Below are 20041 nucleotides of genomic sequence, written 5' to 3'. Positions count from 1 at the left end.
TCAATTCTGGGAGGCCACAGCCAGAGTGTTGACATAGCCGTGGGCGCACCCCTCGTCCTCGGAGATGCAGTGGCCCAGTTGGGGGGCTCCGGGCGCCGGCGGGGCGGAGGGTGGAGCGCCGTAGCCCGACCTGGCCCGACTAGGGGACGCCGTTAGCCCCTGGTCCCAGCAGCCCTCCAGGGCCTCCAGGCCGCGGCAGCCGAGGAAGAAGAGGTTCTTGAGCATGAAGACAGAGAGCGGCTGCTGGTAGCTCAGGGCCAGCAGGCAGCGCAGCGCCAGCAAGGGCGCGTCCACCAGGCAGCTGCCCAGGAGGCGCAGGAGACAGCTGCAGCCACCGGGCCGCGGTGCCCGGGCCCGGGGCGAGGCGGCGGCGTGGAGCTCGTAGAGCCAGAGCACCGGCGAGGCGAGCGCAAGGAAGTAGACCGCGAGGAGCAGGTAGCGCAGGTGCGCGGGCAGCGGCGCGCGGCCGTCCAGCATCAGCTCCACTAGCGCGAAGCTGTCCAGCAGATCCAGGCACGTGCCCAGGAAGCAGCCGGCGGCGCGGTGTCGCTGCGGCTGCAAGAGCAGGGGGCCCGCGGAGCCGGGGGTGGCGCCCGCTTCGCCGATGGCCCGCACCAGGCAGTAGAGCAGCGGCGCCGATAGCGCCATGGTGAGGCGGAAGCCCGTGGTGCCGAAGGGCGCGCGCAGTTCGATGAGGTCCAGGATGGACGTGCCCAGGATGAGCACCACCTTGGGCGTGAAGGCGATAGAGTAGATGAGCCAGGCCAAGTAGGCGAAGGCGAACTCGCCCGCCGCTCCGACCGGCCCCGCCGGCCCCGGGCCACCCGCGCCCCCGCGCGCGCCGCGCGCCTTGGCGCCCGCAGCTCCGGCGGGGGCAGCCGGCAGGTGCAGGGGCGCGGCGTGTGGGTGATGCGGATGGTGGGCGTGTGCACCTCCCCGACGGCCCCGGCTGTTCTTGGCGAAGAAGATGGCCCAGCCCGCCGCCACCACCAGGTCGGTGGCCACCCAGGAGCACCAGTACAGGTCCGTGACGGCGATGAGGTACACGTCCAGCAGGCCGCCTTGCGCCAGCAGCAGCGCCACGGACAGCGCCTGGTAGCCCCAGCGGCAGCCGGAGCCAGAGGAGCAGCCGCGGCGCCCGCCCCCGCGGCCCGACCGGGCCCGGCGCCCGCAGCAACCGCAGCACGAACGGCAGGAGGGGCCGGGGCCGGGGCCGGGGCCGCCCGCACCCCCGACGGCCCCGGCCCCGGCGCCCGCGCCCAGGTCAGCGGCGGTCATGCTGCGCGCGGAGGTGGGCGTGGAGGCGCGAGAAGCGGCTGGGGTCCCCGGGGGCTCTGAGGACACCAGCGGCCTGCTGATGCTGGCGCTCTCGTCGTCGTCCTCCCGCTCGGCGCCCGCGCTGCTGTCGCTGCTGCCGCCGGGGCCGCCGCTGCTGCCCGAGCCGCTCCGGCCGCGCAGGAACCGGGGCTGCCGCCGGGCTGGGGGCGGGGCCGCGCGGGGGGCGCCGGGCGCGGGGCGCATTGTCCTCGGCTCCCTCCCGCCTCCCCGGCCGGAGCCGCGCGCCGGAGCCGAGCCCCGCGGCCGGGCGCGCGCGGTGACGGCGGCGGTGACGGCGCGCGGGGCGGCCCAGCCAAGAGCTGGGGGCGGGGCAGGGAGACCGGGATTGGATTCGGGGCTGGGAGGGGGAGATCCGGGCCGCGGGGTCGGCGGGAAGAAGGGGAGAGGCTGCTGGGCACGGAGGTGGCGGGGAGCGGGGAGGACGCTGCCTCGGAACCCGTGGGGACTCGGGGGGGCCCCGTGGGAACGCGGAGGTGAGATGGGAGGTGATCGCGAGGTCCTACCCGCTGAACCCCTGGGCTTTAGGGACCGGGTGGCCTTGGTCTCAGTGTAGACCATGCCTGCGAGCAACCAGGCTCGGACCTCTGCAGGTCCAGGGCAGACTTGGCCTCTGCTTCCTCCAGTGCCTTCTCCACTCCCCATTGGGCCACCCTGCCTCTCCCTAAGGCCCTTAAAAGCCACGGGAAGAGTCAGGCCGTACTGATTACAAGGACCATAAACAGACATATATTTCTACATATTTATGTCCCTTGCCCACTTGGTTCAGTGGGCACCCTGGGGGAGGTACCAATCTGCAGTGGCCAGAGCAGCTCTCTGAATACAAACGCTGGGAAGAAAGGGGCAGAAAGAGGACGGTTTGTGTGGCCCCAGCCAAGCTGGCGCCAGGTATTCTCTGAGGTTCTTAAGGCGGGAACAGGAATCAATGGGAAGAGGTAGCTGCAGAGGAAAAATAAAGAAACACCTAGAGGTGCAGGTGTGTCGATGGACACAAAGGACCGCAGCAGTGATGCTGAATGCTGTAGCCAGGCAGTGCATAGAACTCTGTCCCGCCAGTCCGCAGGTGGACGTGGGGTTTCACACTCAGCACGCGCCCGGCGCTCACATGTTCTGTGTCCAGTCCTCGTGCGGGCCCAGCAGGTGTGGCAGTGGACAGAGCTCTGTCCTGCCAGTCCGAAGGTGGATGTGGGGTTTCACAGCACACCCCCAGCACGCACACGTTCTGTGTCCAGTCCTCATGTGGGTCCAACAGGTGTGGCGGGGGAGCTGAGCCCTGGGTTGGTGGTCTCAGCTCTACCACTGGGGCTGTGTGGTCTTATTTCATCTCTCCGAGCCTTGGATTACCCAGTTGCAAAAGGGGACCAACATTTGCCTTCCCAGGCTGTTGTATTAGGAGGTCATGAGCTGGGAGGGTTTGGCACAGTTCCTGGTGCAGAATGTGTGAAAGCTAAGTGGCGTCATCATTACAACTGCTCATTTCTCCACCCCTGGGGACACCTACCAGCTCAGACCACTCCTCATTGTTTTCTGGGCTGGATCCCTTCCCAAGATCACAATGGGAGCTCTGCTGCCCGACAGCTCTGGGCTTCGCCAAGCGCCAGGGAGCCGAGTGGTTCTTGTTGGGAACAGAGGTCCTGGGAGCTGGGCACAGGCTTCATGGCATGAGAGATTTAGCCCTGCCCGCTGGCACCGAGGCCACCCACCCGGGGCAGTGGGGGGCACTCGTGAGTGTCACAGCAGGTCCAGGTGAAAAAGCTGGGGACCTGCCAACTGCTAACGGGAGTGATTACAGCCAGGCTCCCAGCCTCCCCTCAGGGAGAACACCAGCCAGCAGCTAACCTGAAAACTGGCCTATAACTCAAGTCAACTGAGCAGGAGAAGAAGTAGAGATGCTGATGAAGGCAAAGAACTGGGCTCCTGAGTGAATACTGATGGCTCTGTCCTCACCCCAGCCTAGGCCCACTTACTCTAGCCACCCACTCGGCTCCCTCCGGCCCTCGCCCATCATGCCAGCCCTCGTCCAGACACCCCCACCCCCACCCCCACCCCCTGCCGAGGATAGGTCTCCTCCCTGGGAACTTGGGTTGTACCAGATCTTTGAAGTTATCCTTGCATTTCTAGGGAATGGACTCCCTAGAGTAACTTCTGAATGAGATTCTTTAGCTCCATTTCTTTCAGGTCTGAGGCCCTGAATGAAAAGGTCACAGAAAAGAAGGATGAGAAATCAGGGCACATGATGGAGTATGCCGATGGTCTGAGTCCCAGAGGCTCCTCGGTGTTGCAGTGGGTTATGTCTCATCTACACACTCGAATGCACACATGCACACACAGAGCCTTTGCTTCAGCCTGGGAGAAGCTTGACAAAGATGTGGCTGGGATGAAAAGAAGAAAGTTAAGACTTTCTCATATATAAATTCAGTGCAAACATCCCACAAGGACCTGGAAAAGGGAAGACACGCTCGCCAAGCAGCTCCCAGGCTCCCAGGGTCTGTGCTTACGTCTCACACACGATACCCAGGGACAGAGACAGAGGGATGGCACTTTGCTTCCAGACCTCCGACTCCCAGCCCAGTGTCCTCACCTGCCCACCACACTCCTTCTCATAAGCCTAGGATGGCTGCCTGGGAGTGGGGGACAAGCTAAGCAAGTTTCAATCCAAAACCCATTTCCCTGAGCACCTGTTAAATGCCAGGGGGCAGAGGGGGACACCAGGGAAAGCTTGTTTGGAGACCTGATACCTCGTCTGCCTGGAGCGGGGAGGCCAGGATGGGTTGAGAGGGAGAAGACATGCCCAGTCAGCTCAGCAGCCCAGGAAACTCAGTGGGCAGGATCGCCCCCACCCCCAGCACCAAGATTTAATACCGCAGAGTTGTAAATATATAGATTCTCTCCTGTAGAGGAAGACTAGATCTCAGCTTCTTTAAGACATAAAATTAGATACAAGTAACAATTATAAGACTATTATTGTTTGGATTGTAACATATATACATCTACCGTGTACAACAATAATACCAAGAGGGGAACAGAAATGAAATACATAGAAGCATGTTTTCTATTTCTCACTGAAATTACATTGGTATAAACCATAAGATACAATGCATATTATTAGCTTTAGAGCAACTACTAAGAAAATAACTCAAAAAAACCATTTAAGAGACTTCCCTGGTGGTCCAGTGGCTAAGACTCCACGCTCCCAATGCAGGAGGCCCAGGGTTCAATCCCTGGTCAGGGAACTAGATCCCATGTGCTGCAACTAAGACCTGGCACAGCCAAATAAATAAATATTTTTAAAGAACAGTTTTAAAATTGTTAAAGGAATTAAATGTTATACTAGGAAAAAAAAAAACTCTTAGTACCAAAAAATGAAAAAAAATTTTTAAAAAGAACTTCAGGTTTCAAATATATAGTCATTGAAAATCATTAATAGATGTATTAAGCAGTACATTAGATACACCTAAAAAGACTTAGTAACTTTAATAATATTATCTGAAGAGGGGATGTATGTATAACTGATTCACTTTGCTGTACAGAAGAAACTAATACAACGTTGCAAAGCAGCCATGCTCCAATAAAAATGAATAAAAATATATATCTGAAGAAAATCTCTAGAATGCAGTAGAGAGAGCTAGCAGTGGTAACATATTCCAAAGACAAATTGAGTAGATTGGGAAGATCCAAAATATGCCTAATAGAAATTCCAGAAGGAGAAACTTGAAAGTGTCAGGGAAAGATACTAAAGAAATTACAGCTGAGAGTTTTCTAAAATTGGTGAAAACTTCTCCAATCCACAGATTTAAGAATCACAATGAATCCTAAACAGGATGAATAAAAATAAACCTGCTGCTAGATGCTCGGATGTGAAACCAGAGAGCATCTACAGGAAAGGATCTTCAGAGACATCATGACAGTAAATCACGGAACAAAAGTTAGATTGACAGCAGGCTTCTCAGCAGAAATAACACAAGCCAGAATGCAAAGGATGGCTTAAAAAAATAAAGTTAAATATATCTGCAATCACAATAAGTGTCCTATTAATTAAGAGAGATGATTGGGCTCAATTTTTTTAAATTCCCAGCTATATGCTTTTATAAGAAATATTTCCAGGGACTTCCCTGGTGGCACAGTGGGTAAGAATCACCTGCCAATGCAGGGGACACTGATTCGATCGCTGGCCTGGGAGTATTCCATATGCCACGGGGCAACTAAGCCTGTGAGCTGTGACTACTGAAGCCCACGCGCCTGGAGCCTGTGCTGCCCAGCGAGAGAAGACCCAGCGCGCTGCAACCAGAGACAGCCCTCAAACAGCAGCGACGTGCCACCACAACCAAAAATAAGTTAGCAAATAAAAGAACTATCTCTACAACATAAAGACAAAGGAAGATTGAATGTGAAGGTTGAAGAAAAATGCAGACGTATGTATTTTAATGCATTTATATAAATAAACCAAGCAAATATTAACTCAAAAAAGCTAGCATGACTTGGGCTTCCTGTGGCTCAGGGGTGAAGAATCCTCCTGCCAATGCAGGAGACACGGGTTCGATCTCTGATCCCAGAGGATCCGACACACCACGAAGCAGCTAAACCTACACGCCACAACTATTGCACCCATCCCCTAGAGCCCAGGAACCACGGTTACCGAGCCCACAGGCCACAGCTACTGAAGCCCGCACGCCTAGAGCCCATGCTCTGCAACAAGAGAAGCCACCGCAGTGAGAAGCAGCCAGTGGCCAGCTCCTGCTCGCTGCAACTAGAGAAAAGCCTACACAGCAACGAAATCCCAGCACAGCCCAAAAAATGAAATAGATAAAAATGATAAAAAGAAAATGCCTTTAAAAAGCTGGCATGACCATATTCGCATTAGAAAAAAATAAACTTTATACTCAAGAATATCTTTATGAAATAAAGAATTTCATCGTATAGTGATAAAGGAGCTGGCATAGTAGTTAAGGGTATACACACTAGACCTAGACTACTAGCTTCAAATCCTGACTCCACCACTCAGAAGCTGGGTGACCTTGGTCAAGTTACTTGATCTCTCTGTCTTCGATTTTCTCACCTGTAAAACGGGGACAATAATTAATAGCACCTTCTTCATAGAGTTGTTATGAGAGATGGAAGGCACCTGGATGTCTGAGTCACCACCTGGAGGGGAAGGCCAAGGGCAGCACCTGGCCCACATCAGGCTATGAAGTGAGCGAGAAATACCTTAAGTGCGTTAAGCCGTATTTTCAATGTACATGTTTCTGAGTGCTGTTTTGTCCCATTGGTTTGTATCCCACCCTCTGCCAAGAGAACACTGTCTTAATTTACTGTAACTTTTTAAAAATGTTTGAAATCCGATTGGACCAAATCCAGGGTGAAGACAGGAACTTCTCCACAAGGCAGTTTTTCATTTCTTTCAGGGGCTCAGTGAGTGCTCTGCAGGCATTTGTTGAGTGAATAAATGAAGCCAAAGAGGAAGTTAGAAACATAAAGGAAAAAGCAGACAAGATGAGACCCCCCCCCTCCGGCTCCAAAGGGAGGTCCCGGATGCTGAAGCTGTTCTGGTAGGAGTGAGGTTCACAGTGGAAGGAGGGAGGTGGCTTTCAAAGCAGACCCCTCTTCTCTGTCTCCCGAAAAAAGAGAAAATGAGGTTTTTGGAACCAAGAGCTGGAGGAGGCTGGAAGCAAAAGCTGAAGCCCTGACAGCCTCGCAGCCCTTCACAGCCGGAGACAATCCTCGCACCTCCAGCCCCTGGCAGAAGCTGCCAGGAGTCCCCAGCAGAGAGCAGGCAGGCATCCCCGCACGACCCAGCTTCCCTGCAGCACACGGTACGGGGGAAGTGACAAGAGAGACTGGAGGAACAAAGCTATTCTAGCCGAGATATTTTAAAAATCCACCCTCAAGGCAGCATCCGGTTGCTACAGCAACCCTAGCTCCTGGGGAGGCCTGACCACCCACTGGCTCCCCACCTGCCTCAGCCTAGGGGTGTCCTTGGGAGGCCAGAAGCTGCCAGCACCACAGGGACACAAAGGAAGAGTGGGGTTCCAGCACCAAGGTCAGGGCTGGAGACCCACGTGGACACTGCATGGTCCGCTTCTGCTCTGGGCTGATTACTTTATTCTGAACATGTGCTTACTTCCCGTACAGACTGACTCATGGAGGCTTGTTTGTATTCACTTGGCTCCTTTGAAACACAAAAAGGTAACTTTTTCACTCAGTCTGGCTGAGCAATGAAGCAGCTGGTTGTGGATTTGGTTCCAAGGTCTGGACAAAGCCCCAGGGGAACTAGACCGATCTGCAGCCTAGTGGCCCGCCCTGTCCTTGACCTGTGGGAGTGACCTGCGGTCACCTTTCCTTCCTGCACCCCGCCTGGAAGGGCTCCTACCACCTCCAGGAAAAACCAAGTGTTAGAAAGGGAGAGAAGGGGCCACAGAGAGAGCAGCTGCCAGCCACAGGGCAGAGCTGGGGGCAGACACACACACTGTCGCCCCATCCCTTCAGCCTGGGGCTCCGGCAAGACCCTGCACGCGGCCACACCCAGCGTGGCTTCCCATTCCTGCTGCACTCTCCCTTCACTCTTGGGGGCCTCCTGGTCCCAGGGAGAGCTCGCAGGTCTTACTTGTGGCTTGCAGGATCTTTTAGTGACAGGAACTCCTAGTAGTGGCATGTGGGATCTAATTCCCTGACCTGGGATCGAACCTGGGCCCCTGGCATTAGGAGCGCGGACTCTTAGCCTCTGGACCACCGGGGAAGATGCATTGCAGGAAAAGTTCTTTAAAGGGACTCCAGCATCACCTGCTCCATCTTCGCCCTCTTCTCTCCATGGAACGTGGCTGGGATGCTGAGGCCATCCATGCCGCAGGTAGGCAGGCCTGCAGGCCAGCAGGGTGGGCAGCAGAGTCCTTGAGATGCCTGCCCCGAATGCCGTGATGTTCAGACAGAGTTGGAGATGCTGTGGTCAGGCTTCTGAGACAGGCAGCTGAAGAAAATCCTAAACAGCACAGCGTGGTACCTACAACATCTCCTTCATGGCGTCCACCATCTACAGATGGGAAGGAGCTGGAGAGGAGTGGGGATCACTGCGGGTGGGGCCCCTGCCCTCCCCTTGTCAAGGACAGGGCGGGCCACTAGGAAGGAACAGGAGGGAGAGAAGCCACGCCTGCCTGTGGGTCTGCAGTCCTGCCAAGCACCCAGCATGTGGGTGAGGGGACCCAAGAAGGCACCAGCGTGGACAGTGCACAGAGCACGTCTTTTAGGAGAACACGTAGAGTAAGGAGTGATCATAGGTCACGGGGTGATGGGGACCTCAGGGAAGATGATGCAGGACAGCGGAGAGAGCGATCTTGTTTTGTTTCGTTTTTGTTTTCTGTACCAGGAATTTGAGTTCCCCACCCAGGAATGGAAGCTGGAGTCCTACCCATTGGAGCAGCAGGGAAGACCCTGTTTTTACAGGAATTTGAGGGAGTCCCTCTGAGGGGGTCACATCCCCAGATCCTGAAAAAGGGATGGAGCTTCGTGGATGTTGGAAGTAAGGGAATGGCGAGTGCAGAGGCCCGGAGGCAGGAGGGCCTGATTGCAGGGACCTGATAAGAGAGCTGGTCAAAGCTCCGCCCTGACTGGGCCTGTGAGGGGCATCAGGGCTGGAGGGGTCTGCAGGCGAGGGTGGGCTGCATGTGAGGAGGAGCTGCTGCTGCCTGGAGGTGGGGGGGCCCTCCTGCAGGGCCTGTGGACATGGTCCTGCTCAGGGACGGGGCGCATGTCATTCGCCCTCCCCCTCGCCCCTCCCAGGAGCAGCCCAGGGAAGAGTCTGAAGGAGGGAGGGAGCAGTGGGCTATGTCAGGGGCAGTAGGACGGGGACCAGGGCTGGCTGGGGGCGGGCACATGGCGAGTGGGGGCCACAATCCTGGAAGACAGGCACGGGATGACCGGGATGACTGCAAGAGCAGCCAGGAAGATGAGACAGTTTCTAGAGTCACTGTAGGAAAGGCCCCTCTTTCTTTCCACATCAGGGAAGTGGTTAAGTCCATGGTGAGGCCTGGGCCAGACTCAGTCCTGCACAGACGGGGCTCGAGGCCCAGACTGCAAAGGGCAGGGGTCCATGCTCTCACCAATGCCTCAGGTCACCCACTCCACTTGCCCACCATCCTTCCCCACGGGACTCTAGTGCATTCCAGACAGAGCATCACAAGACACAGCAAAATGAATATTTATTATTGTACAGTTATTTTCACTTAAAAAAAATAGGTCCAAAGTCTCTGGGAAGTAACTTAAAAGACCATACAAAATAGTGTCTAAGAATCACAGCCCATGCTGGCAGCAGGCAGAGACCCCCACCGGGTGAGGACGCTGTCTGCAGAGGAGTGGCAGGGGGGCAGCCGGCAGGCCCACCCCCATCCCTGGGCCCTAGAGAGCCCAGCCCTCCTTGCGGAGGACCAGCTGCACAGCCTCGTGCAAGTCGCTGACCACGTGGGCTGCCTGCAGGAGCTCGGGCCTGAAGCCAAAGTCCCGGTGTCCATGGAATGGAGACCCCTCACTGCCCAGGGCAGGCACAGTGGGGCTGGGAGCCTGGGGACCGTACACACCCGTGCACACCAGGATGGAGGCGCAGCTCCGGGCCGCCCCCTCCTGCTGAGTCTGCAGGTGCTGGTGGAACAGGTTGGCCCCGTAGACGTCGGACATGGGGTTGTCGCTGGGGAGAGAGGACCCGGTTCAGTGTGGCGGCAGTGGGCAGGGTGCTGTCCACTCGGGGTGGAGGGGGCTGGGGCACGAGCACGGGGGAGGAGGGGGGCTCACCCCACGGCGTAGAGGCTCCGGATGGGAGCGGCCCAGCCCCGCCGCGCCGCCTGCCGCGCCAGCAGGCCCTCGGCATACCGGTAGGTGAGGAGGCTGGGCTTGCCCGTGAGGCCCGAGTAGCACAGCTCCCGGCCTGTCAGCTTGCGGTAAATGGCCTCCAGGCACAGCAGGAAGGTCCCGTGGCCGAACCTGCCAGGGAGGTTTCAATTTTGACATTACTGAATGAACAGGTGACATCAAATTGGCTTTATCAACGATAAGTCGCCTCCTGCCATTTGGTCCTACATAACCCACTCCCTTCACCTAGCGTCAGCAAACCTGAACTCTAGGAAGAACGTTCCAGAAGACATGCCTGACCGCGAGCTGTGGAACCACACTTTAAAAAGCAATGAGAGCGAACACAGTGACCTGTCCCCCTTGGGCGGCTGCGCAGCGGCTCGGGGTTGGCCCCCGCACAGCTCATCTGGAGGCAGGTGGAGGAGATGTCACTTGTCCGCCCGTGGCCCCAGACAAGCCCAGCAGCGCCAGCAGCTGCCCTTCCAGGGAGGCCACCTGCGGGTCAGCAAAACCGTGCTCCGTGCTGTGCGCAGTCTGGCCGGGCAGGGTGAGGGCCCTCCCCGGAGCCACGGGCCTCAAAATCCTCTTCCCTTCCCCGCGTCTTATGGGCAGAAGGACACCAAGGAGTGGGAGAACCAGCACCTGGGTGAAGGCAGGGAGGGGAGGGGAGGGTGCGGACAACAGAGCCTGAGCACCGCTCGCGCTCCGAGGGCCGAAAGGAGCCGTCCTGCTGGACTCTGGCGGGCAAGCGGGGGTAACCCCCACCTGGATCCACCTTCCGTGCTCAGTAAGCGGCAGTGTTCCCTTACTACTCAGTATGTGAAGTGACCCTGGAGACCTCTCCCAGAGGCCAGGTTACCATGGCAACCCCGGGGCCTAGACGAAGGGGTCTGAGCTCAGAGCGTCCGGATGGCTGAGGAGCCACCAGCAGCTGGAGGCGGGGACCCAAGGCCGAGGCAGGGACCCAGTGTCCTCACCTGGGCATCTTGGCTTCGGCCATCCAGAGGAGGTCCGTGTTGCTGGCCAGGATAGGGAGGTGGGGGTAGGGGGCCGTCGCCAGACCTGTGCCAGGGTTCCCGTCGCTGAGAAGGACATCCGTGATCAGCTGCAGGCTCGTCTCCCAGCGCACAGGCTCCCCAAGGAGGAGCACCCCTGCAGAGCATGGAGCTGTGAGCCAGGGCTCAGGGAGTCCCACCGTGCCCGGCCCCAGCCATTCCCCGGGGTGCATGGTCCTGGAGAGGGCACGGGTCCCAGGAGGTGGACAAAGCCGAGCCAGGAGGAGCTCCTGAGGGCTCCTTCATGTGTCCACCGGGCCATCCTGAGGGTTAAAAGCAGAGGAGCAACAGGCCCTGATGACCGACCCTTGCCCAGCACCTCAGCCACCCGGTCACATCCCCCGAGCCCCAGGACCAGTTGGCAACACGGTGGAGAGACAGGGTCACAGGGCTGATGCTGCCCACATCCCTCTGAGACTGTAGGCTAGTTCTCAGCGTGTCTCGGCCTCGGCTTCCTCAACTACATAAGGACGACACTCTGCTGTGCGGAGGATCAAACTGAGACCCGGCAGAGCACGCAGGCGGAGCTGCCCACAAGCTGCCGGCACCAGCTTCAAGACCAGGCGCTGGCCAGTCCGCAGCCCGCTGGCAGCACGCCCCGGGGAGCTGTTTTCACTGTCACAGGACTGACACGCGCAGTGAGGGCTGAGGGAGGGGCCGGGACGCGAGGGGCGCAGGACAGCCCTGCGCAGTCAAGCCCCCAGGTCTACGGACAGCTGCCGCACAGGAGAACCACCTGCTTATAATGAACTGTGCCTGAATCTTAATTCCATTCCCCACAACATATTTTTTGGTAGTAGGGTTTTCATAAACATGGATTTTTTCCAAAAATGCAACTATCATGTTAGTCATGAGAAGACTGCACTTCATTTCTTCAAAACTTTACCAAGATTTATTCCCCAACTGGGAAAAGCACATCACCAGTGATGACGCTGCCCCTAACTTCTGAGTCACACTGAGGCACACCTACACACCTGTGAACACACTGCGTTTGGCATGCCGAAGCACACCTACACACCTGTGAACACACTGCATTTGGCATGCCGAAGCACACCTACACACCTGTGAACACACTGTTTGTCACGCCGAAGCACACCTACGTTACCTATGAACACACTGCGTTTATAGCTGTGACGCTCCCAGGGATTCTACTTTTGCTATGATCATTCTGCTACAACCATTTTGCTACTTAACTATGTTCTCTTGGGTAATTACTACATATTGAAATGCAGATTACCTTACTAAAAAACGTTTATTTCTCCATACAATTACGGCTTTAGAGTGAATTAACCTTTGTGTATGGTGGTGGTGGTGGTTTAGTCACTAAGTCGTGTCCAACTCTTGTGATCCCATGGACTGTAGCCTGCCAGGCTCCTCTGTCCATGGGATTCTCCAGGCAAGAATACAGAAGTGGGTTGCCATTTCCTTCTCCATAACGTTTGTGTATAGGAAAGTTGTATTATCTATGAGATCACTTGGGATAGTAAGTGGGACCATACAATATTTCTGTTGCCCAGGCAGAACTGGGTTTAACAGGGCTGAGAAACACTGGGCCAGGTTACCTTAGGCACCTTTCCAGTTAGATTTTCTACCTTTACGGTTTTTCTGGAATAACGAGGCAGGTGGCATGGGGAAGGAAAGATGAGCAGCAGCTAATGTCTCAGAGGTGGTGAATGGCAGATGGAGACCAGAGCACAGCGTCCAGCACCCCGCCCACACTGCCCGCATTCACACAGGGACCTCATTACCTTCAATCGCAGGGAAGTCACTCCTTGGAAGCGGCTGCAAGAGACCAAGAAGAGGCCGTCAATGCCATGGTCACCTGGTTTCCAGGGGGTGGGACGCGTGATGACAGAGGGTCCCTCGGTGTGGCCGAGGCCGAGGAGAAGCTGACGGGCCGAGGGGGAGGTCCTCAGGGAGAGGGTGAGAGCACCCAGCGGGGGCGCCACGTGTGAAGGTCAGCCAGGGGTCGGCTGCTCCACTGTTTTCTTGCAGCAAGGATGGGAGGTGAGGGTCTGGAATCAGGCAGCCGAGAACGAGATGAGCCCAGGAGGGACAGGAGCCTGGCGTCACTCTGGGGCCGGGGCCCCACTGACTGCGGTCTTGGGGCCCATTCCTTCCAGGAACAGCTGCCCAGGTCTCGGCTCTGCCAACGACCAGCTGAGACCTGGGCTGAGCACGTCCCTGGGGGCTGTCACTGCGCTGTCCTGAGACCTAGGGCGACGCCTGGCTGAGGACACACTGTGCGTGGCTCGGAGGCGAGGCGGGACGAGAGCCACGCAGACCAACAGAAGCAGGCCTGTCTGCTCTGTAACAACTGTGTCATCACGCTGCAGAGTGGGAGACACAGAGCTCACACGGGGAAGGAGGGCGAAGGGCCGGCAGGAGACAGCAGTCACCCTAGAGGGTCAGTGACAGGCCCCGTGACCACTGGCCAGGAGAGAAGGTTCAAGTATGAACCAAACCCAAAAGGAGCTGGGCACAGATGCTCAGAACTGCTTTCCTAGGAAGCTGTCCCACCAGGACAGCCCTCTGTAAGGGGCTCCAGGACCGCAGAGACACAATCAACTCAACAAAGGCCAGGGTCCTCCCGGGTGACTCTGGGAGAGCTGGTAAAGCACAAAGCCGCCAGCTGGAGGGGACGAGAAGACTCTGGAAGGAGAGAGAACAGTCCTCACCCCGCGCATCTAGGGACTAAGTCCTTGGCCAGTCGTGTCATGCGAGGAACCTGCTCTCTGGGGGCAGGGCTGCAGGGTCAGCGAGGGGGGCCCGAGCATGTCCCGTTACCGTGGTCTTGGGCCGCCGCTGCAGATCCACCATGTCCAGCACAGGGAAGGCAGCCCGCAGCTCGTCCACTGTGACCAAGTGCTTGAAACCCAGTCTGCAGCAAGGTCAGGAAGCAAAGTGGCCAGGGCAGGGTGTAGGCGGAGATGCCTTTGAAAGTGAAGGAAGCACCCCCGACCTGATCAAGCCCGCCTCAACCCTGGACAGAGCGCATGAGGCCAGCACATGCCAGGAGACATTGTACGCAGGCGTGGGCGCTGGTGGTGGACACCCCCGAGCAGAGGCACACAGGAAGCCCCATCCCCGAGCTCAAACTGGCCCAGCGCCGGGAGCACCAGCACTCTGAGGACAGCTGAGAGAAGACTCCTCGGTGACAGCGAGGCTGGGTAGAGCCTGGAGAAGCCAGGCCGGATGACATCTGGACGATGGACCGGATTCAGTCCGGGGGACACACCGCAGCCTCACCCTCCAGCACTCTCTGCTGTGCTCCTGTCCTAAGGCCTCTCTCGCCGCCTCCAGCAGGAGCCCGGATGAAACAGCAGCCATGTGCTGCTCTGGCCCCCAGGGCGCGGCTGCTCACAGCAGTGCTCAGCTCGGGTTTGAGGGAGCAGCAAGTGAACAGACTGCTTCAGAGCGGGGACTGACCCTTATGAGCACACGCCTGGGGGTGACTCCACGCAGATGCGCACCGAGCACAGGGAGCTGTGGGGCCCAAACTGAACCACAGAACCGCCTGGGCTCTAGGGCTACAGTGAGTCAGACTCTCCAGAGAGCTGCCCAGTGGGCTAAAGGCAGTGAGCTGGCTTTCAGGAACTCCCAGACGCCAGGGCTGGACACCTGGGAGCTGCCCCCCCTCCTCCCATGGGCACCGAGCAAGCCGGGCCTGTTCCCTCGGCCAGGCGAGGACAGCAGAGCTGGAAGCAGCAGAAGGATACGCTCGAGCGTTTTCCACCAGGGGCCCCTGCCCAGACACCAGCATCCGCCTGTCATGATGCTGCGAGAAGAGCTTCATGGGGCTGTGGGACAGGATCACCTGGTCAGGCTCCACCTGCAGGGCAGCCAAGAGAGGGAGAGCAGACAACACGCAGATGAGGGTAGGCGAGGGCAGCGTCAGGAGCAGTGGGGACACGGGGAGGAGAAACTGGCCCAGAGGTGGCCCAACTCTTCCGGAGCTACCCCAACATGGGTGAGGGGCCTGGACAGCAGAGCCAGCAGGAGCTGTGGCCACCACGGGCCCTACCCGCCCCGCTCCCCACACCCCGATCTCTCAGCCCTGCTGGAGAACCACAGGGTTCGGGCACGAGCTCAGTGGTCTTCGTCACTGCCTCTGCCTCTGCCGGTTTTCAATTCTAAATAAAAGGCTTTTCAGTATCTATGCTAATGGTGACCTCAAACCCCCACTGTCCGGACACCAGGGGAGGAACCGGCCTTGTCCCCAAGCAGTGTCCCAGCCACTCGGCAATGGCTCTACTCTCTAGGTTTCATGAGGACTCTTTCCAAAACCCAGATCCACTGCCAACACACGCCATGTGGATGCCAGGGAGGTGGAAGCTGCTGGCGGGCGAGAGGCAAGAGCGCACGGAACTGTGCCATCCTACTTATGAGAAAAGAGAGCTGTCACCTCACCGTCCCCCCGACACATGGACCCTTAGGAACACGTGACCCTGAGGCCCGGGAGGAAAGATGGAAATGGCCAAGTCCACAGTGCTCGTTTTCATAAGAGGACTCTGCCTATGGGGCTCTCCCCCTGAGTCTGGCCTCGAGCTTCAAGTTATTTTTCCAGCAGGTCTGGGAGGTTTACCCTGGCTCATCCACAATGTCCCCCACCCCGGGGCAAGGGCGCAGTCAGTGTTGGAGACGGGGTTCTGTGGTGGGGGGCGGTCCTCAGCCTCTAGACTCCACTGTGTCCTCACCTGGAAGCCCAGCTGGGCCGACAACTCCTCGGCTTTACTGCACTGTGAGATGTTCCCAGCATTTGTGACGAAGACCACAGGCACCCGCAGCTGCCCCTGGGGGTCCAGCAGCCGGCGGAAGGCCTCCTGAGCGGCGGGGATGACCTGGTGGCCCCTCACCAGCACCCCATCAATGTCCAACAGCAACCCAAAAGTGGGTGGACTCTGCACGGAGAGGAGACGAGAGCGGCCCAAGTCAGGCAGAGAGGTAGCGGGGTAGGGAGGCGTGGGGGGAGGCCTCATCCCCACCCTCGGGCCAGCCTGGGCCGCGGATTCCAGAGGACGACTTGGGGTTGCTGGCCAGGCAGATCCATCTGCAACAGAGAATTAGGCCTTTTCAGGTATTTTTAAGCACGGACTACTTGGTTAAAGTTAGTTTTACATAACTGATATAAAGGATGACTTTCATTTCATTTATTTATTTATGGCTGTGCTGGGTCTTTGTTGCTGCAAGCGCTTTCTCTAGTTGCAGCGAGAAAGCTAGTTGTGTGTTTCTCTAGTTGTGATGCGTGGGCTTCTCACTGCAGTGGCTTCTCTTGTTGATGTGGTGGGTGGGCTCAGTAGCTGCAGCTCCCCGGCTCCAGAGCACAGGCTCAGCAGTTGCGGTGCACGGGTTTAGATGTTTTATAGGTTGTGGGATCTTCCCCGGGCAGGATCGAAGCACCGTCTCCTGCGTTGGCAGGCAGATTCTTTACCACTGAGCCAGCAGGGAAGTCCCTAAAGGAATTTTTTTAATTGGAAAATAGAGAAATTCAGAAATAAGCCCAGGACTTGAACACGACGGATCAGTATTTCTTTTAATCGCCTTTTTCTAGTCTTCTGTGTGTTACGTGGCTGAGACTGCACCGTATATGTATGATTTTGTGTCTTGTTCTTTTTGCTTGACATGAAACATTTTAATCTATTACAACGGCCTTCATAACCACCTTTTAAGTTTTATCATAACAACACACATAGAGCTTTTAAAATACACTCAATCGCTACAGATGAGATAGAGAAAAAATGTTGTTTCCTGCTTCCTCTTCCACCCAGGACCAACCCCTCCCTGTATTTTCTAGAAACCCTTCCTGGATGGTGCTACTTTCTCATCTTTTCGCCAACACACAAATGGCACTATGCTGTGCTTTTCTTCCCATCTTCTTTTCACTGGTCTCTCTTGGTTTTCTTTCGGCATCAGTACATACAGCCTTACATCCTCCATGTTTCTGGCTACATAATATTCTGAGTGAATATTCCACTAATACTAGGTTTCCCTTATCTCACTTAGGTTTTCCCATATTCTGCTGCTACAAATTACGTTATAAAGAACCTCCTCATGCTTACTGATTTTTCCATATTATGGACATTTCAAGCTAGATTCTTAAAAGCAAGAGTAGTAAGCCAAATGGGTACAGACATTTCAATGACAGAACACCTACTAACAAGATGTATCAGCTCACATGGACCCTGGTGCCCTTGCCAAAGAGGTTTTCACAATATCAAAGAGTTTGTTAAGAATCAAATGTCTTGTTAATTTCAAAGTTAAAAAAAAAAAACTCTCAATCTGCATTTCTTGGATTTACAAAGTTGAACACTATCCTCTTTTTAAAAATTCATCCCACCTTTTATTTTATGAACTATTAACGCACAAGATGTTTTTAAATTGTCAGAAAAATCCAACCTAACCTGTTTGCCATTTTCCTTTTGTTTGCGTCAGCCAAGTCAAGCCACTCTCATGGCACACATATTGTGCTTATGTTCAGAATATCCTTATTTTCTTAGAAGTGCACAGAGAAGAATTTAGGGTTGAAATTACAAGAAATCAGGGATTCATTTCAAACTCTTAGAGCCACAAAATAGAAGAGGGTGGAGAGAGATAAGCAAAGCAAGTACAGCCAAATGTTAGTAACTGCTGATTCTGGAAGATGCGTCTATGCAGTTCATAATACTGTTCTCAGATTTCTTTTTTAAAAACACAGTTAAAATACAAGACAGCTTGTTTGATGACGGCAAAAGCTGACCATAGTTTCACTGCTCTTAGTGGCCATATTCTAAACAGTTACATCATTTGCTCTCTTAGACATAAGAATCCACAGACCCCACTACTGAGAACAAGGTTTCAGGACAACTTAGCAATGACCGGACACTGCCTCATCTATTCCTGTGGGTGTGTAACCTCTACCTCCAACCATCAGGGGTGTGCAGTCACAGAAACAGGCATCCGGCCACCAACTGAGTCAAGGCCCCTCCATCATTAAGAACAGGAGACGGGAGGATTGGAGTCTGTGGCTTCTCTCCTCTTACTGCTCAGCTTCTCTGAAAACCTAAAACTGCTCTAAAAAATAACATCTATTAATTTTTTAAGTGAAGTTTCCTAGAGCAAAGGAAACAGGATTAGATTTTTTTTCTTCTCATTCTTTTTTCTTTTCATTCTCATCTGTATTTTTATTCTATATCACTTCATTTTTTTAAAATTAGTCCTAAAAAAAATAAATAAATAAATAAAATAAAATAAAATTAGTCCTGGGTGTCAGGCTAGATTTTCTAATTAAAGTTGATATTTGTGGCAGTGCTAAAATGTGTGGATTTCTACTATACATAAAATAAAGAAGGAACTGATATATAGCACAGGGAACTCTACTTGATGTTCTGCCATAACCTATAATGGGAAAGACTCTGAAAAAACATATATATATACACAACTAAACCATGCCTGAAATTAACACAATACTGTAAGTCAACTATACTTCAATTTTTAAAAGTGTGATTTTAAGATTAGTTTGAAATGAAGGGACAACTAAGATGCTCCTTTGTGTTTCTGCTTCTTATCTGGAACTGGTGGATGTGTTTTTCAACAGCAGCACACCATTTGGGACACTGTCCACTCCAACTAACTACATCTCTGCAGTCCCTGTGACAGGTACTACATCACACAAAGTGCCCCTGGTAGCCTCTTGCAAAAACAATACATGCTAAGGGCTAGCCCTGACGCCGACGTGCTGACTCTGCGAACCATGGACTGACTATATAGCCTGCCAGCCTCCTCTGTCCATGGGATTCTCCAGGCAAGAATACTGGAGTGGTTGGCCAGTTCCTCCTCCAGGGGATCTTCCTGACTCAGGGACTGAACCCATGTCTCCTGCATTCAAGGCAGATTTTTTACCACTGAGCCACCAGGCAAGCCCTGGATTCAACCCACGGTTGATGGCAAACCTCACACACCAAGTGCGTTGGTGGGTCCGCGGATGCGAGGGTCCAGCTGTGGGATTCAAGCACGCGAGAGTTTCGGTGTCCGCTGTGAACACCAAGGGGCGGCGGTAACTTGCCTTAAGTCACACGGGGAGTGCGTGGCCCGGGCAGGACTGACCCCGAAAGGAGCGGCATCACTTCCCCTCCTCCTACTCTCGCCACCAGGAAAGTGGAGAAAGTCAGGACGCGGGGGGCTGGGGTCCTGCCTGGGGTCCCGAGTCCCCAGCCCCCGGGTCGCCCCCCGCGAGCGACGGGGTCACGCGGCGCCCCCGGGGCTGTGCGCGTGGCAGGACCGCAGGGGACGTGACGTTGCCACTCGCAGCCAAGGCGGGAGAGGTGGGAATGACATCCAGAGGTCGGGAACCCAGCTCCGAGTCCAGCACGGGAAGCCCCTCGGGCTCCCGCCGCCCACCCCGTATCCGCCGCCCTCACCTGCGTTCCGCCGCTCGCGAAACGCCTGCCCCGGAGCCACGCGGCCGCGCGCACCGCCCTTCGCCACAGCCCCGGCGCCCACCGCGCCGCCGCCTTGCCTAGCGCAGCCATGGGCCACCGCCTGCGCGCTCCGCGCAGCCAATCAGAGGCCGGCGGCGCCCGAGGCACCACGGGAGTTGTAGTCTCGCCTCAGTATCGGGGGGCGTGGAGCTGGCGCGGGACATCTCGGGAGCTGTAGTTATGCCTGGGTCTCTGGGGACCGCGTCTGAGCTCGGACTTATTCATCAGATAATGGAAGTTTATACCTCTTGACTCCCTCTCCCATTTCGCAACCCCACCCCGCCTCGGGCAATCACCAGTCTCTCTCTGGTTCTCTGGATCTGTGAGCTTGGTTATTCTGTTTCTTAGATTTCACATGTAAGT

At 55.7% G+C, this 20041-nt stretch overlaps 2 protein-coding genes across 4 annotated transcripts; both read right to left on the bottom strand.

Moving 5' to 3' along the window:
* On the bottom strand, positions 1–1896 carry TMEM121B (transmembrane protein 121B). The gene has a single exon (XM_055577698.1). The coding sequence runs from the start codon at positions 1894–1896 to the stop codon at positions 1–3; it is 1896 nt and encodes a 631-aa protein (XP_055433673.1).
* Positions 1897–9506: 7610 nt separating this feature from the next.
* Positions 9507–19767, bottom strand: HDHD5 (haloacid dehalogenase like hydrolase domain containing 5). Of its 3 annotated transcripts, none has more exons than XM_055567636.1 (8): positions 19619–19767; positions 15920–16123; positions 14942–15054; positions 14010–14103; positions 12971–13004; positions 11145–11319; positions 10111–10299; positions 9507–10006 (listed from the first exon to the last, which is right to left on the bottom strand). In XM_055567636.1, the coding sequence occupies exons 1-8, from the start codon at positions 19727–19729 to the stop codon at positions 9721–9723; spliced, it is 1206 nt and encodes a 401-aa protein (XP_055423611.1). In that variant the 5' UTR covers positions 19730–19767; the 3' UTR covers positions 9507–9720. The 3 variants fall into 3 exon arrangements, with proteins under 3 accessions (XP_055423611.1, XP_055423622.1, XP_055423632.1); XM_055567647.1 differs by having other exon boundaries at positions 15920–16272; positions 19619–19734; XM_055567657.1 differs by lacking the exon at positions 19619–19767 and adding an exon at positions 19160–19335 and having other exon boundaries at positions 15920–16272.
* Between the last annotated feature and the right edge of the window lie 274 nt (positions 19768–20041).

The sequence above is a fragment of the Bubalus kerabau genome, chromosome 1 (assembly GCF_029407905.1).
Source record: "Bubalus kerabau isolate K-KA32 ecotype Philippines breed swamp buffalo chromosome 1, PCC_UOA_SB_1v2, whole genome shotgun sequence".
Taxonomy (NCBI): domain Eukaryota; kingdom Metazoa; phylum Chordata; class Mammalia; order Artiodactyla; family Bovidae; genus Bubalus; species Bubalus kerabau.
Note: the sequence above shows the minus strand (reverse complement) of the source record. Positions and strands in the feature narration are given on the sequence as shown.